At 62.0% G+C, this 16,375-nt stretch overlaps 8 protein-coding genes across 8 annotated transcripts; 5 read left to right on the forward strand and 3 right to left on the reverse strand.

Moving 5' to 3' along the window:
• Positions 1–694: 694 nt before the first annotated feature.
• RHTO_06968 (uncharacterized protein) lies at positions 695–2,395 on the forward strand (the record flags this gene model as incomplete). Its single annotated transcript, XM_016420627.1, has 1 exon — positions 695–2,395. One exon carries the CDS (start codon positions 695–697, stop codon positions 2,393–2,395), a length of 1,701 nt encoding a protein of 566 aa, XP_016275028.1.
• A 267-nt stretch (positions 2,396–2,662) lies between these two features.
• RHTO_06969 (ubiquitin-conjugating enzyme E2 A) lies at positions 2,663–3,620 on the forward strand (the record flags this gene model as incomplete). Its single annotated transcript, XM_016420628.1, has 5 exons — positions 2,663–2,665; positions 2,733–2,757; positions 2,869–2,970; positions 3,189–3,417; positions 3,509–3,620. 5 exons carry the CDS (start codon positions 2,663–2,665, stop codon positions 3,618–3,620), a joined length of 471 nt encoding a protein of 156 aa, XP_016275029.1.
• Positions 3,621–4,157: 537 nt separating this feature from the next.
• On the reverse strand, positions 4,158–5,733 carry RHTO_06970 (diacylglycerol kinase; the record flags this gene model as incomplete). Its single annotated transcript, XM_016420629.1, has 9 exons — positions 4,158–4,168; positions 4,274–4,352; positions 4,456–4,513; positions 4,604–4,922; positions 5,031–5,096; positions 5,155–5,170; positions 5,237–5,425; positions 5,526–5,532; positions 5,600–5,733. 9 exons carry the CDS (start codon positions 5,731–5,733, stop codon positions 4,158–4,160), a joined length of 879 nt encoding a protein of 292 aa, XP_016275030.1.
• Positions 5,734–5,904: 171 nt separating this feature from the next.
• Positions 5,905–6,680, forward strand: RHTO_06971 (Tctex-1 family protein; the record flags this gene model as incomplete). Its single annotated transcript, XM_016420630.1, has 5 exons — positions 5,905–6,038; positions 6,094–6,236; positions 6,315–6,354; positions 6,421–6,565; positions 6,630–6,680. The coding sequence occupies 5 exons, from the start codon at positions 5,905–5,907 to the stop codon at positions 6,678–6,680; spliced, it is 513 nt and encodes a 170-aa protein (XP_016275031.1).
• Positions 6,681–7,079: 399 nt separating this feature from the next.
• On the reverse strand, positions 7,080–7,586 carry RHTO_06972 (chaperonin GroES; the record flags this gene model as incomplete). The annotated part of the gene is made up of 4 exons (XM_016420631.1): positions 7,080–7,130; positions 7,195–7,380; positions 7,444–7,521; positions 7,584–7,586. 4 exons carry the CDS (start codon positions 7,584–7,586, stop codon positions 7,080–7,082), a joined length of 318 nt encoding a protein of 105 aa, XP_016275032.1.
• A 171-nt stretch (positions 7,587–7,757) lies between these two features.
• RHTO_06973 (protein of chaperonin Cpn60 family) lies at positions 7,758–9,870 on the forward strand (the record flags this gene model as incomplete). Its single annotated transcript, XM_016420632.1, has 6 exons — positions 7,758–7,838; positions 7,904–8,035; positions 8,098–8,168; positions 8,244–9,514; positions 9,582–9,646; positions 9,763–9,870. The coding sequence occupies 6 exons, from the start codon at positions 7,758–7,760 to the stop codon at positions 9,868–9,870; spliced, it is 1,728 nt and encodes a 575-aa protein (XP_016275033.1).
• Positions 9,871–10,455: 585 nt separating this feature from the next.
• Positions 10,456–13,025, reverse strand: RHTO_06974 (aminotransferase, classes I and II; the record flags this gene model as incomplete). Its single annotated transcript, XM_016420633.1, has 16 exons — positions 10,456–10,553; positions 10,621–10,697; positions 10,765–10,777; positions 10,924–10,946; positions 11,009–11,264; positions 11,323–11,387; positions 11,516–11,625; positions 11,683–12,025; positions 12,081–12,119; positions 12,175–12,310; positions 12,341–12,386; positions 12,452–12,463; positions 12,543–12,676; positions 12,790–12,802; positions 12,866–12,891; positions 12,971–13,025. The coding sequence occupies 16 exons, from the start codon at positions 13,023–13,025 to the stop codon at positions 10,456–10,458; spliced, it is 1,446 nt and encodes a 481-aa protein (XP_016275034.1).
• Positions 13,026–13,452: 427 nt separating this feature from the next.
• On the forward strand, positions 13,453–16,350 carry RHTO_06975 (uncharacterized protein; the record flags this gene model as incomplete). Its single annotated transcript, XM_016420634.1, has 7 exons — positions 13,453–13,863; positions 13,924–15,052; positions 15,114–15,556; positions 15,622–15,703; positions 15,758–15,810; positions 15,872–15,980; positions 16,046–16,350. The coding sequence occupies 7 exons, from the start codon at positions 13,453–13,455 to the stop codon at positions 16,348–16,350; spliced, it is 2,532 nt and encodes an 843-aa protein (XP_016275035.1).
• Positions 16,351–16,375: the final 25 nt, after the last annotated feature.

The raw sequence follows: 16,375 nt of genomic DNA on the forward strand, positions 1-16,375 counted from the left end.
GCGACTCACTGTCCGACTGATAGACGACGGAACATGTGGAATCGGAGAGGCGATTGCAGAGTGAATGGTTCGAGGAGCACACCCACGAGGGGCAGTTGGCGACCCGACGGAGTAGCGAACGACGGCGACGCGTTCAGTGCGATTTCCCTGGGTTCCTTTTGGCGTACAAGGATTGTAATTGCTCTGCAAAACCCCTTGCGCGCGGTCTGAGAGGGAGAGATGGCGCGGTGCTGTATTTGTGTTTTGCTGCGGGCGACGTCGAGCAGCCATCTCTCCCGCCGTTGACCTCATCCTCGAGCTCTGCGCTGGTGTGCTGCTGTTGTACTTGCTCTTGCACTCTGCATTCGCTACAGCTCTCCCGCGCCGATCAACCCTCGCCCAGAGCATTCCTCGTCCGCTCACACCTTCCCTCGGCGTGCGCACGGAAATCCCGCCAACTCGCTTCTCGACGCCGTTGGAGGACTTGCGGCAGTAGTGGGAGGATCTAGACAGCAGCAGGGACTGTCAGAGCGCCACATCGCTCACCAGCAGCCGCTTCGTCCCCGTCTTCGGCCTCAGCGCCAAGGTGCGCTCGAAGCCTTATTCCTCGTCCTCGCATGGCACCGTGGGAGCGCTGACACCAGCCCGAATGCAGCAGTAGACTCTCTTCTCTCCTTCTCGAGAACCAGCGACCCCCGCCAAATCACCCGTCGTCATGGCCTTCAACGGGATGAGCCAGGTCCCGTCAGTCACGCAGCGCCCGCTCGCCGTGACGGCGACGCAGTTCTCCTCCTTCGCAACCCCCGCCATCACCGTCCCCTTCCCCTCGATCTACGCCGGCCAGTCGCAGATCCCCTTCCAGTTCACCAACACGGCCACCTTTGCCGCAACTCGCATCCCTACCACGATCGGTGGGGTTGCTGCGACGTCCGGTGTCGCTTCCATCAATGCGCAGGCGAGCTCGGCGGGGTACAAGACCTCTGGGTACGGCAACAACGGCGGAGGGGGAGGGTGGCCGACATGGGCGACTGCCGTCATCGCTGCGTGCGGTGGCGCGGCAGTCATCTTGATCGTCATTGGACTGTTCTGCTGGCGGTGGAGGAGGAAGCAGAAGGCGAGGAAGAGGGCTGCGGCGGTCCTGGCGGCTTCTGGAGGTGGACCGCCCAGACATCGCAAGCTCGCCAAGGACGGTGGCTTGACGGAGAAGCCTGCAGGAGGTGTTGCGGCGGATGCACGGAGAACAAAAAACAGGCGGAACGAGGCGGCTTTGGCGGCGGGAGTGGGTGCAGGAGCTGGATTGGCCGCAGCAGATGCCCGGTCTCACTCGCAGGGCAAGTCCCGGAGACAGCGCGGGCCATCGCCGCAGGACGGGGCATACCCTCCCATGCCGTTCGCCGAAGACGCTGCATCAGGTCGCAACTCTCCCTCTCGAGCCCGCGCACGCGACCTCGCCGCCCTCGGAATCAACCGACCCGCCTCTCGCTCGCCGAACCGCCAGCGCAACCACCCCGACTACCCCGCGCTCGCCCAACCCGCACCAGTCTTTGCGCCGCGGCACCAGCGCGACTTCTCCGCCGGCTCGACGAGCGAGCTCCTCCCGCCTGCCGCGCCGTTCGCATACCAAGAAGGCGACTCGCGGCGACGGAAAGGCTACGAGACGCCTCCCCCTCGTGCACCGAATACGCACTGGGACGACGGCTCGCCGGGCCAGACTGGCTCGCCTGCACGGCTGCTCGCGAACGCGGACGGCTACGGCTCGGGCTACGAGCAGCATGGTGATACGCCGCGCAGTAGCATGACTGTCTCGACCCGCGGGACAGGCGGAGCGCCGTACAGGTGGGATCAGGAGCGCGACCTGCATGCGCAGATGTCGCCGGACGTGTATGATGCGTCGGCTGCACTTGGGCGGGCGATGATGGGCGGAGAGGACGACGCGAGTCTGGCGGACGCATCGAGTGGATCGAGTGGCAATCGTGGCGGGGTGGGCGTCGTTCTGGCTGGACCGGCGCAGGACGGCAGGTGGGCGAACGAAGAGTCGCCGCAGTACCCGCATGTCCGCTCCAGCTCGCCCAACTACCCGCCTTCATCCAATGGCGACCACGCCTCTGTCGCCACTTCCCGCGCTCCCTCTCGGCAGCACCAGCACAGCATCCGCCGCTCCCTCTTCGCCGGCAGCGCCGACGGTCACGGCGTTTCTCGTTCGACAACTCCCGTCGACCACGCCGGCCTCGCTTCTTCCGCCTCGATGCCCGCTCTCGGTGCACCTATCGCTCTCGACCACGCACGAGCGCCCAGTCGAGCCGAATCGAGGCGGACGAGGAACGAGAGTCAAGCGTCGACCTACGAGACGGCAAACGACGAGGCGGCCGGTCGGAGCAGCGGCGAATACCCATCGCGCTCGCGCACGCCTTACTAGGCGAACCAGGGTACCCATAGACTACTACATTCGTTATATCCCCGCGACGTCTTCTCGAGGACTCGCTCGTGTGCCACTATCCTTCGCTCTCGGACACTCTCCTTCTTCGACTGTTGCCTTTTTGTAGCTCGCCCCGTTTCGCAATCAGCAGACACTGGACTGTCAGCATTCTCCCTGCGAGCAAAGCAAGCGACCGGTCGACTTGCTTGTGTCATCTCTCGGAGACGGGTTGACTTCCTCCTCCTCACCTCGACACCTCCGACAGCCATGGTGAGCCGGTAGAGCGGTCAGCCCTCGCAGTACGGAGCTTGCTGACCCGTCTCGCGCCGCACAACAGTCCACCGCCTCTCGCCGCCGTCTCGGTTCGTCCGCACTCGCTGGACCCGTCTCCCTCGCTTGCCTGCTCGCCGGGCCAGGTAGAGCGAGGGTCTCTCAGCTCGTTGAGGTGCTGACACATGCTCCGCTATCCGCAGTCCGCGACTTTAAGCGCCTCTCGACTGATCCTCCCGGAGGCATCTCCGGCGCGCCGTGCCCGGACAACATCATGGTGTGGAATGCGGTCATCTTTGGACCTGGTAAGTGCTCCTTTACGGCCCATTCAGGCGCTCAGCTCGAAAGGCGGAGTGACACGGGCGCGATGGAGGATTCGGGTCGACGGGGTTTGAGGGATGCGATCGCAGGCTCGAACGGGAGGGAGTGGACTCTTCGCAGGCCAAGAACTGCTCGCACGAAGGCTTCAGACGCTGACGGATCACTTGTCCCTCGTTCGCTCCTGTTCATCCCGCTCTCGCAGCCGACACCCCTTTCGAAGACGGCACCTTCCGCCTCGTCCTAACCTTCGACGAGTCCTACCCAAACAAGCCCCCAGTCGTCAAGTTTATCAGCAAGATGTTCCACCCGAACGTGTACGCGAACGGCGAGCTGTGTCTCGACATCCTCCAGAACCGGTGGTCGCCTACGTACGACGTCGCGGCTATCTTGACGAGTATCCAGAGTTTGTTGCACGATCCGAATCCAAATAGGTGCGCGGCGAACTGCAGAAGACGTTGGTGGAAGGCCGCGCTGACGTTTCTTCGCTCCCTCTCCTTGCCGTTTATGTTGCTGCCCGCGCAGTCCCGCGAACGCCGAAGCCGCCCAGCTCTACCGCGACAACAACAAGGAGTACGTCAAGCGCGTGCGGGAAACAGTCGAACAAAGCTGGGTCGACGAGGACATCCCCGCTTGACTTCCCCACTCTCGTTCCATACCCCTTTCGCTTCCCTCGTAGGACTTCCATCGGATCTCTCTCCCTCTCTCGCCTCTCGTTCTGTACCTGCTGTAGCCTCATGCTCTTGTTGGCCCCCTTCACTCGCATCGTCCACTTCCTTCGCATCTCTGTAAAACTCGCCTTCTCCCCTTCCCGCGTCTCTCCTCCACGCTTCTCGTTTGGCAGCAAGAGGGAGAAGAGCAAGGGGAGATAATGCACGCATTCGAGCGCTCTTCTTTTGTTGCAAGTCGCCTCGAGCGAGATGAGAGGGTATACAGGGCACGGACGGGAGAAGGGTGCAGGCGGAAAGGCGATAGGTGCGCGAGGAATGGGGGAGGAAAGAGTCGAAAGTCCATGTATCGTGCGCCGCATAGCGGAAGGGAGCGAAGGCGCAGCGAGGGAGAGGTGCAGAGGAGAAAGGAAATGGGCGCGGCGGATTAGCGCGGGTATCGCAGTAGGATGGAGGGGTATCTATATGTCGGTCCTGGGAGGTGGAGTTGCCCGGCGAAAGGCAGACTAGCCGAGAACTGCGAAGAGAAGGACCGTAAGCGGTCATCTCCAGCGCATGCATCCCCTCGCCGGGCCCGCAAGCAGCTCCGAAGACTGGAAGCATCAGCGGAGAGAGGACGCACTGTACATGCTCAGCCAGCAGAAGAAGCCGAACAAGACAGGCAGGCTGAGGTTGTCGTCGAAGCCGAAGAAGTCGATGGCCTGCGCAAAGCGGGTTCGGTCAGTCGACTCCGACACTTGACAAAATCGATTGAGACTGTGTGACAGCGTCCGCATCGATGAGCAAAGAGAGCGGCGGACTGACCTCGGCGAGACCTGCTGTTAGGCCATTGACGACGACGAGCGTGTGCAAGTCGAGTGTGCTGTGAGAGTGCACGCGACAGGGCAGAAGCGTCGTGCGGAAACGTCAGTCGACCGCACACAGCGCATCAGAGTCTGGCACGGCCACTCACCTCTGCGGGTTCGGCAACCTCCTGATCCCCCATGCCCTCAACGGGTCCTGGTTCACCCTCCCCCTCCAGCTACTCGCCACCCTCGCCGCCACCCAACTGACATCTCCCTCGTCCCCTTGCACCGCAAACCTACTCCAAAAGACATAACTCGCCGCCATTCCGACTCCGATGGCGGCGAGCGTGCCTGCGAGGGACTTCTTGGCGCCGAAGAGCGTGCCGGAGAAGGGGAGGCGAGGGGTGTAGCGTCCGAAGAGGCGGCCGAAGACGGAGGCGGAGGTGTCGCACAGCGAGAGCATGATGATCGACAGGCAGGCGATGTCTGCGTTAAAGTATAGGGTCAGCAGCCGCATTCACACGAAACGAGACATCCCGAGCACCCCGTAGAGAGCCTCGAGACGCCTTTCTCGAACAGCGAGCGCCAACACACCTCGAGGATAGAACGAGAGGCACCAAAGGACGCCGACGAGGTAGTAGATCGTCCCGTTCACCGCGTCTGCGGGTGAAACGACTAAATCAGCATCTCGTGTACTCGTTGACGAGCAGGGACGCACGTCGCTCGGACTCGCGCTGCAAGAAACAACGAGAACCGTCAGCTTCCCCTCGTCAGATCCGACCAATCAACTCCCGACGCACCATAAAGTACCCCAACAGCCCCTCATACGCCCTCTCGAACCAAGCAAACCTGAACCTGAGCACATCAGCTGTGGCGATGACGGTCGTCGCGTAGGCGAGGTAGCGGAGGAGGGTGAGGAGGTTTGGGTGCGAGAGCCAGAGGTAGAGGACTACGAGGGCGATGGAGGAGTGGAGCAGTTTGCGGGGGATCTGGGCGCGCGCGGGATGAGTTAGTCCGTGTGAGCGAGGGGACGGAGGGTCGGGCGGGGAGAGGTGATGAGGCGGAGGAGAACAAGCGACATCAACACACCTCGAGGCTGTTGCGCGCGGATATACAGCGGTCAGCATTACACCAGAGACCCACTGCCGCGCGCTGGAACGCACCCAGAGCGCCACCTCCCCTTGTCAACGCGGTCCCCTTCGACCGCGATCCCCTCAGGCGCCTTGAGCGGCTTCTGCGCGACCTTGTCTTCTGCAATCGCCTGGCCGTTTCGTGTGCGGTGTCGGAGATTGGACATCCTCGTGAAGCACTGGGAAAGTGAGAGTGATAAGTCGAGAGGGTTGGTCGACGTCGGCGAGGAAGACGAGGAGCGGGTCGTGCGACGACGACTCGCTCGAGTTGCGTCGTGTGGATCCTGCTACGGCTTACGAGCATCTCAGAATACCGTCTCATCCGACTCGCTACTCAGATGGCCTCTGCGCGCTCTCCACCCCCTCCGGCTCCCCTCCCCTCCTCCTCATCGCTCAACACCTCCTCCACCTCGTCCTCCACCCAATCCAGCTCATCCCGTCCCTCGTTCTCTCCCACACCCCGCCAACGACGGTGTGTCCCCCCTCTTCCCTTTTCCCGTCCTCGCTAACCCTCGAGGATGGAGTAGATTCAACCCCGACCTCCTTCGCCCTTACTTGAAACGTCTCCTCGCCGCACCAGAAATCACAAGCGCTGTATGGGACAGGGATGCGGAGAAGCTCGTGAAGAGGGCGGAGGAGATCAGTGCAGAGGTCAAGAGGAGGATGGTCGGTGCGTTCCATTTCGCTCGCCTCCTTCGAGTGGAGTGCGTAGAGGTGGCCAGGGCTGATGAAGATATGGGTGATGCAGACCTCGAGCCGAGCGGGTACAAGTACCTCTGCCAAGTCTCGTTCGTCCTTTCCGCTCCCTCCTGCCCCGAAGTCTCTCATCGTCTGACCCTTTCTTCGTCAAGCAGCGTCTCCGAACGACCACGCGGCACCCTCTCCTCCTCCTCCTCAACGAACACAAGCTCCAGCGCCGGCCCAGGCGCAGGCAAAGCCTTCCTCTCGTGTGTCTGGGACCCCAACTCCGACGCGATCTTGAGCGAAGTGTATCAGAACGTACGTCTCATCGCTCTCACCTCTACTTGAAGTTTTGTGGCTGACGAGGGCACGGGGGGAAAAGGAGACGGTGGTTGTAACGGTTTTGGCGGTGGCGGTGAGGATTGGGTATTGAGTTGCGCTGGGTCGAGGGACGCGAGGTTAAGGAGGTTGGTCGGGTTGAAATTGTTGCCATACTATTCCTTCGTCTCTCCATCACGCCGCGACTTGCCGAGCGAAAGCAAGACGGATCCGCACGCGACAGCCTCTCTCGCTCAATCATGCGCTCCTCTCGCCCTGCAATCCTGTGCGAGTGACCTGTGTAAATACTTTTGGGTGGTTCATTGCGAGTAATGTGTAGAAGTGAGCGGGGTGGCCACGAGAGGTGCAGATGCGAAGTTCGGGTCGAGGAAGGGGAGGCGAGAGGCGGGATGGAGAGGGGAAGACGAAGTGGGCTGGTAGGAACGACAATGGTGCGTGGAAAGTAGAGGTGTTGGGTGGTCTGGGAGGCGGAAGGGAGTCGAGTTGGCGAGGTTTACTCCGAGATCTTTGCGATGATTTCTGCGTCCCGGAAGATGTGGTACTCCTGCACTCCCCTCCCAAGCATCAGCACACGCTCTGGTTCACTCGGAAGGACCCGCGCAACGCACCTCCTCGCCGACCTTGACGGGCACACCTCCGAACCCAGGCAAGACGACACGGTCACCCTCCTTGACGCTGACGGGGACGACCTTTCCGTCCTTTCCTGGCGCACCGGGGCCGACTGCGAGGACGGTACCCTCGGGAGGCGGGGACTGCGATGCGGCCGAGGGGAGGAACAGGCCCGAGGCGGTCTTCTGCGCGCGACTCGAACAGACGAGTTAGCGCGGTAAGGGGAGGGAGGGAAGGGCGGAGCGCACCTCGACGACCTTTGCGCGCTGGACGAGGACGCGGTCGAGGAGGGGCGCGAGGGACTTGATCGACTTGATGGAGAGGGACTGCTCGCGAGGGAGGTGAGCGAATCGAGTGGGAGTTTGAGTGAGTAGGATGGGCTGCTCACCATGGTTGCGTGTGAGTGTCACTAACACTGAACAGCAAGATGAGTGAGAGAGGGAGAGTGTTGTGTGGAACGCGAAGGAAATCGGGTGTGCCGCTGTGTCCCGATGCCGCCGTCGCTTGCTCTCTTCCTTGCTCTCCTTGCCACACTCTACTTAGCGACTCAAGAGACCCAGCCATGCTCCGCACCACCCACGCAGCTCGCAGGGCCATCCCCGGCATCCACACCCAGGTCTCGGCGCGCCGCTTTGCTCACAAGGTGAACCCATCTTGCATTCCCCCCGAGGCATTCCCTCTCTCTCACACACTCTCGCGCCCATACAGGAACTCAAGTTCGGAAACGACGGACGACAGGCTCTCCTCGCAGGCGTCGACATCCTCGCAAAGGCCGTCAGCGTCACCCTCGGACCAAAGGGCCGCAACGTGATCATCGAGCAGCCCTTTGGCGGACCCAAGGTGCGTGTGATGCAGGAGTAGAGCTATCGAGAGTGCGTGCTGATGGCCGTCACTTGGCGCAGATCACCAAGGACGGTGTCACGGTCGCAAAGAGCATCTCGCTCAAGGACAAGTTCGAGAACCTCGGCGCGCGGTGAGTCCTGCTGTGCGAGTTACTGGACGAAAGAGTGACGACGGCGTGCTGACTCGGGCATTCGCACGTCGGCAGCTTGATTCAGGACGTCGCGAGCAAGGCCAACGAGGAGGCCGGCGACGGCACGACGACGGCGACCGTCCTCGCGCGCGCGATCTACTCCGAGGGCGTCAAGAACGTCGCGGCGGGATGCAACCCGATGGACCTGCGCCGCGGGACCCAGGCGGCCGTCGAGGCCGTCCTCAAGTTCCTCGAGGCCAACAAGCGCGCGATCACGACCAGCTCCGAGATTGCCCAGGTCGCGACCATCTCGGCCAACGGCGACGAGCACGTCGGCAACTTGATCGCCCAGGCCATGGAGAAGGTCGGCAAGGAGGGCGTCATCACGGTCAAGGAGGGCAAGACGATCGAGGACGAGATCGAGGTCACCGAGGGCATGCGCTTCGACCGCGGCTACATCTCGCCGTACTTTGTCACCGACGTCAAGTCGCAGCGCGTCGAGTTTGAGAAGCCCCTCATCCTCCTCTCGGAGAAGAAGATCTCGCTCATCCAGGACATCCTCCCCGCGCTCGAGACGGCCGCCCAGGCCCGCCGCCCGCTCCTCATCATCGCCGAGGACATCGACGGCGAGGCCCTCGCCGCGTGTATCCTCAACAAGCTCCGCGGCCAGCTGCAGGTCGCGGCCGTCAAGGCCCCCGGCTTTGGCGACAACCGCAAGTCGATCCTCGGCGACCTCGCCATCCTGACGGGCTCGACCGTCTTCACCGACGAGCTCGACATCAAGCTCGAGAAGCTCTCGCCCGACATGCTCGGCACGACCGGTTCCGTCACCATCACCAAGGAGGACACGATCGTCCTCAACGGCGCAGGCGACAAGACGCTCATCCAGGAGCGCTGCGAGCAGATCCGCTCGGCCATGAACGACCCCTCGACGTCCGACTACGACCGCACCAAGCTCCAGGAGCGCCTCGCCAAGTTGTCGGGAGGAGTCGCCGTCATCCGCGTCGGTGGCTCGTCCGAGGTCGAGGTCGGCGAGAAGAAGGACCGCTACGACGATGCGCTCAACGCCACCCGCGCCGCAGTCGAGGAGGGAATCGTCCCCGGAGGCGGCACGGCGCTCCTCAAGGCCTCGCGCGTGCTCGACGAGGTCCCGCACGACAACTTGTTTGACCGCAAGCTCGGTATCAACATCATTCGCCAGGCGCTCACCAAGCCTGCGCGCACGATTGCCGAGAACGCAGGAGAGGAGGGGTCGGTCGTCGTTGGTCAGCTGCTCGAGAAGTACTCGGGCGACTTCGAGATGGGCTTTGACGCGTCCAAGGGCACCTACGTCAACATGATCCAGGGTGAGCCCCGAGCGCGCTTGCTTTCGTGAGTCTGGCTCCTGAGGCTGACGAGTTTGCCCGTGCGCAGCCGGCATCCTCGACCCGCTCAAGATTGTCAAGAACTCGCTCGTCAATGCTTCGGGTGTCGCATCGGTGAGTCGCTCCGCTCGCGGCGTCGCTGGTGCTGTCCTTGCCCCTTGCCCACGGGGACGGGACAACCAGCTCGCTGCCCGCCAGAAGACCTGCACTAACGCTCATCCTCTCCGCAGCTCCTCTTCACCACCGAGGCCAGCATCGTCGACGCGCCCGAGGAGAAGGGCCCCGCCCCCGGCGGCATGCCCGGCGGCGGAATGGGCGGCATGGGCGGCATGTTCTAAGCCCCTCATCCCTCTCCCTCCTCTCGCTTCTTCGCACCACGATTCGTTCCTTAGCTAGACATCTTTCTTCGCACCACTCCTCACTCATATCGCTCTCAGCTCAGCATGCATCTCCCTCCCTCTTCCAGGTCTTGTCGTTCCTCCCTCCTCCCCTCCTCCCCTCTCCTCCTCCTATCGCCGCGTGTACCACCACTCCCCTCTTTCCCTTCCGAGCACAACAACAAAATGGGTCGTCGAAATCCAGTTCTAATTGGTTTACCAGGATGCGCCGTTCGATGAGTAGCGTAGGAGGGAAGCGAGGGAAGAGAGAGAAAGAGCTTGTCCTCGCCCGTTTCGAGCGCAGCGTGCGTCCGTCAGCGATACTCTCGTCTCCTCAAGTTGTCCTACACGAGCCTCGACAAGCGCTATCGAGAGAGCAAGCGAGGAAAGCCGTGGGCCTTCTCAAGCGGGTCGCCCACTGCGTTCGCTTACCTCGCTTGTTGGCCGGACGACTCGTCCAAGGGATCGCGCAAAATCTATGTCATCAAATACTGCGTTGCGTCGCGTCGTGTATACACCCCTTTTACCTCCGCTCGAGCCGAGGGCTCACTTCTTGAGGTCCTTGCCGATAACCGTCTCGAGATCCGTTCCCTCCTCAACATGTTTCCTAACGCGCTTGATGAGTCGCTCGAGGTTGTCCATTCCTGCTCACGCACCCAGATTAGCGTGGGCAAGGAGGGAGAAGAGGGGAAGGGGGAGTGGGGGACGCACCGCGCTCGATTTCGGGCATTGGAGGGCCGAAGGAGAGACGGACGAAGTGCTCGCATGGTGAGTCGAGGAGGTTGCGGCTGTGAGGTGGGAGGAGAGCGTTAGTAGGTTGTTTTGAGGGGGGAGGAGAGGGTAAGGGAGACGGACCGGTGTGAGGGGTCTGTTGAGCGGTATCAGAGCGAGGGTCCGTCAGCAATTGAGCGAAAGGATAGAGGGGCACAGCGGAGGGAGATGAGGAGGTGAAGCGAGGAGGACCAGGCGAAGGGAGAAATCCGGGAGAGGCGAGAAGAGAGCGCAAGAACTGACTGAGGTCGAAGAACTGGCCAGGCCTGCAAGATACAGGCATGGTCAGGCTTCAACTCTCCCAATCGAATAGAAGTGACGAACGCACACGACGATGACCTTCTCCTTCAGCGCCTCCTCGAAGAAGACCAATCCCGAGTTGAGCGGCTTCGGCAACGACGACAAGTCGAGCCAGAGGTAGAAAGTCGCCGTCGGCGGGTTCTTGATCACGAAGCCCATGTCGCGCAGGCGCTTGAGGACGTAGTCGCGCTTGTTGCGGAAGAGGGTTTGGAGAGCGATGCGGTCGCCGTCGAAGCGGGCTGGGTCGATGAGAGGGATGGCGGCTGCTTGCAGAGGGTGGGGTGCTGCAAAGAATCCTAGGGTCAGGATACGGCTTTGAAGCAGCCGAGAGAGGAGGCGCACCTCCTCCGTCGAGGAAACCGCCGCTCTGCCCGAGAGCCTTGATGAGCGACTCGGGTCCGACAACCCTGTAGAATGAGGCTAGAGTGAGTCTCGAAACATCTCTCGGAAGCTCTTGTTGACTCCAAGCGGGTCTCTGAAGGCGACAGACGCAAAGGCTCACCAGCAAACTCGCCAGCCAGGAAGCCTCCAGCACTTTGTCATGCCATTGATGAGGATGACGTTGTCCTGGTTGACGTCCTCGATGTACTCAGCAGCCGACACCTTGGCGCCTTCGCCGAGGTCGTAGACGTAGGATTCGTAAAACTGCGGAAGTCGCTGTCAGTCGAGCGTCAGCGGAGAACCAGGCCGTAGCGCACGCACCTCGTCAAGGATCATCGTCGTCCCCTTCCGCGCCATCTCGACCATCCGCTTCAGCTCGTCGCCGTAGATGACCTGTCCAGTCGGGTTGTGCGGATTCGAGAGGAAGACGCAGGTGATGCCCATGTTGTGGATCATCTCAGCGAGGTTATCGACATTGAGGTGGTACGCGTCTTCTTCCTTGAGCGTCGTAGGGATGGGGACGAGTCGCTTGAATGAGGAGAGGAGCTGGTCGTAGGAGGTGTACTCCGGGACGCTGTAGCAGACAAAGACGTCGCCGACGACGGCAGCGACGCGGGTCAAGCCTGCTCGACCGCCGGGAACGATGCAGACGTTGTCGGCCGTGCTGTCGACAGGAGTATGAGCGGGACATCTTTGGAGACGGAGGACTCGCCACGCACTACTGGCTTTGCTTGCCCTTGCGGTAGGTCTCGTTGTAGCTGCGGAACGGCGTGGGATCAGCTACGCTCACTCAACCGAAGTCGACGGACGCACTACTTAGCGACGGCTTCGCGCAACTCGCGCATGCCAGTCGTTGGCGCATACTCGTTGACGTCGCTGCCGTACGTCGCGGACAGGTCGGAGAGCTTGATCGTGTCGGGACGGGGGGAAGAGCCGTCGATGTGCGAGACTGTCGAGACGGAAAATTAGCTTGCGAAACCGAGCGAGTTGAGGAGTTTGAGCATGCCTTCGGGAGCGCCTTGACCCTGTTGACAAATGAAAGAAGCGTAAGCAAAGCTGTGAAAGGCAAGGGAAGAAGACGCTGACGCACGAAGTTGGCCCACTGCACGACGAGGAAGGAGGAAAGTCAGCGTCGACACGGGTTGAGCGTGGAGCCCTAAACGTTTGCCGGTCTCACGCACCTCAGGGTCTCCCGCGCTCCATCCATTCTTCATCGCCCTGTCGCTGACATAGATGACGCCGGTCTGGCCTGGCGCGACGATTCCAGCGACGTCGTGTTGAGTCTTTTTGGCGCCGTGGCGCTCATGGCCGGGGACTGCGAGCGAGCGGGAGCATGCTTCGTCACATCGACTCCTTCACAAAGGAGGTCCTTGTGCCGTCGAAGCGTTGCTCGAAGCGCAAGACCAAATATAGCGAGCGAGGACGAACCGGAGCGGAAGAGCTGAGGGGAGGAGAGGGAAGTCAGCCTTCGCGACAGCCAAGCTCGGATGGAACAGTAACGCACTCTGTGGGCCTCGCTGTCACTCTCATCTGCACACGGCGACAAGCGAGACGACGAAGCGATGTGAGCGTCACTGGGAGAAGCTGCGGGTTCGACGAGGGCACGCACGGCCTTTGCGCTTTTCCGCCGTGTGCTTGAGGTGGTGGACGACGCTGTCGAGCATGCTGGGCGCGGTCAATGTAGCAGTGGAGAGGGCGAAGCGGTGTGGGAGGAGCAAGAGAGAGCGTCCGTCGCGAAGTGAGGAGGAGGCGCCCCGCTTGTCCGGAGCCACTCGGTTCGGACAGCGACGACGCACAGCGTCGTACGGCAGCGTTGTAACGAGCGTGACAGGATTACGAAGCTGCACACAAGTCGGGCGGCGGAGCGCGAGCGAGCATGAGCGAGGAAGTGAAGAGGCAAAGGAGGGGGATGCTCAGCACGTTCAGGCGATCCTACGAGATACTGAACAGCGTGAAGAGGTCGCATGGAGACTGCACAGAACGCAGTACGACTCTGGCAGAAGCAAGCAAGGCGGTCGCTTCCTCCTGTCGCTGCGTTCGCCTCCTCGCCGTTGACATTGGACCTTTGTTCCCCTTGCTCACATTTGCTCGATGTCCCAGCTGAAGCAGAAGACGCTCTCGCTGACGCAGGAAGGCAGCGTCGCCATCTCTGGCAAGTCGCCCGCGCGGCGCTTCCGCTCCCTCTCGCCCGACTCGCAGAAGCGGGCAGACCGCATGAAACTCGCCCAGCGCAGCGCGGAGAAGCACCACAAGCCGACTTGGACAGAGCAGATGGAGGACGGGAGGATCGTCGACCATGGACAGGAGGTGAGCGAGGATGAGGACGAGCCGGAACTCGAGGAGCGGGTCGAGTTGGTCGAGGAGGATGAGGGCTCGCAGGAGGAGGACGAAGGCACGGCGCAGGAGGATGAGAGGGATCCACAGCGAGTCAAGCTGCCGTCCTCGCCGAGCCGCGCGAAGTCGACGCCCCGGATTGTCCTGAGCAGTGACGAGGAGGACGAGGTGAGTTCGCGGCTGTCTGCTGGCCTGTCGAACGTCGAGACTTCCACTTCGGTCTCACAGCGCGCTACCACTCCGAAAGCGCCCGTCGCCTCGACTTCCGCCGCCGCCGCGAAACCTCCCCCTTCCCCTCTCGACCACCTCTCGAACCGCCTCGCCTCTCCATCCAAGCGCTACCGCTCCCCCTCCGTCTTCGAGGGCGTCATCATCTACGTCGATCCGAAGAAGCGACTCCCCGGCTCGGCGACGAAGGGGAAAGCGCCTGCTCGCAAGGTCACGCCTATCCAGCTCGACAGCGACGGTAGCAGCAGCGACGAGGTGGCTGTCTCGCCGAGGGGCAAGGGGAAAGGGAAAGCTGTGGTGCAGGACAAGGGCAAGAAGCGCGCCCGTTCGCCTTCGACTTCCTCCTCAGCCGCTTCTTCCTCCGCCGCTTCCGACTCCGACTCCGACTCCCTCGCCGTACCCGCCACCATCGCCGCCTCGAACCGACGTATCCGCTCACAGCGCGAAGACCGGCTGAACAAGAGCGCCTTGCGCGATTCGGGCAAAAAGGGCAAGGACGGCAAGCGCCGCAAAGTCGATACGAAGCGCAAACTTGTTGCGCTTAGTCAGGGCGTCAGGGATCGCAGGAGTGCGGATGAGGACAGCGAGGGATTCGACTTTGTCGTTGACGATGAGGTTGTCGAGTATGATACGCCTACGGACGAGGACGAAGAGGAGAGGGATAGGCGGAGGGCGAGGAACGCGAGGGTGAGGGCGAAGGGGAAGGGGAAGGGCAAGGAGCGCGCCGTTGAGTCCGAGGATGAGGAGGCGGCGAACGAGTCGGACGAATTGGGAGATCGGAGGAGGAAGAAGGGCAAGGGCAAGGCGGTGAGCGCAACGTCGCGCAAGGCGATCCAGCGCGAACTCCTCGCGTCGGACTCGGAGAACGACGACATAACGGGCGTGTCGGCGAAAAGTCGAGCGCGACAGAAGGCCAAGGCGAGGAAGGAGGCAGAGGCGCGCAAGGAGAAGGCGCGGCGGAAGAGGCGGCGCCAGAAGCGCTCGGACGACTCTGACTCGGGCGAGGACGACGAGGACGAGGACATGAACGACCTCGAGATCCTCGACGAGCAGACTGTCTTTGAGGAGCGCTTCAGGTCGCGCAAGAGCGGGGTCGGCAAGTTTGCGAGTCTCAAGGCTGCGCGCGAACGTGCATTCTCCTTTCCTTTCTAACGGCTCTGCGAGTGCGCTGACTGTCGCTCTCGTCGCAGAGAAACAAGCGAAGAACAAGGCGATTGTGCTCGACTCGGACGACGAGGCTCCGCCACCTACCGCCCGCAAACCTGCTCGCACGAAGCGCAGCTCCCCTCGTTTCATGGGCGACACTGAGCACTCTCCGTCCTCCGACTCGAGTTCCGACTCGTCTGGCAGTCCCGACACCGACTCGACCTCGTCGGGTGGCGACTCCTTCATTGTGGAGGAGGAGAACCCGGACGGCAACAAGTTTGTCGAAGAGTTCCGCGAGTCCATCCGAGGCCAGATGCAAGGCTTGCGCTACTACCTCAAGACGTACCTCCTCTACCTCGTCCACCTCGTGATCGACCCGGACCGCGACTGGCTCGCCGCTGACGAGGAGTTCAGGACGGCGGTACACCGCATCAACGAGCACTTGGCCGGACATCTCAACAGCTTGGTTACGTCTTCAGCTTGGAAGGTGCGTCCTCATCGCTTGCGCTCGCTTTATTCACACGCTGACTCTGCCCCGCTTTCCGCTCGCAGCCGAGATTCCGGAAGGCGCTCGAAGCGCGGCCGAGCATGGACATGGAAGAGCTGAACAAAGACTCGAAGGGCGATCCTTGCGGTGCGTTGCGGTCCACCATGACCTTGTCGCTCGAGGCTGATGGTTGTTCTGCAGAGGCCTGCTCGATGGGCAAGGCCCGTCACTCCTTCTACCTCTTCACGGTATCTGTACGTCTCAGCTCTAGTCCACGGCTCCCACGCGCTCACGCTTCCGTATGCTCGTGCGCAGGGCCCGAAATACGACCGCGACAAGCTCCAGCCGATCCCGCGCTCCGAAGACTCTTCTGAATCCGATACGGATGACGACGTCCCGTTGGAGAAGTCGATCGAGTTCAAGCGTGAGTCGTGACCCCTCACAGTCGCGAGGCTGTCAATAATTGAGACTGAGCGATTCTTCGCGCAGTCGGCAAGATGTGCGCCGCCCGTGCCGAGGTCGCCCACATTCTCCGGCACTGGGCCTACAACACGAAGGAGCGCGTCGCCGACCGCGTTGCCTCGCTCCGCAAGCCCATTCCCGCCGCCAAGATCTCCCAGGACATGTCGCCGCAGGAGCGCAAACGCGCGAGGCAGGAGGAGCGGGACCGCAAGCTGGAGGAGGCGACGCGCATTGTCGACAAGCTCGACAAGGACAACGTCATCACTGCGCTCGTCAACAAGCTCGACAGCGAGCTCTCGGATGCGGTCAACGCCTTGGCGACGTCGAAGTGAAGAACGAGGACGAGGAGAATACTAC

Source organism: Rhodotorula toruloides (genome assembly GCF_000320785.1).
Source record: "Rhodotorula toruloides NP11 unplaced genomic scaffold Scaffold5, whole genome shotgun sequence".
NCBI classification, from domain to species: Eukaryota; Fungi; Basidiomycota; class Microbotryomycetes; order Sporidiobolales; family Sporidiobolaceae; genus Rhodotorula; species Rhodotorula toruloides.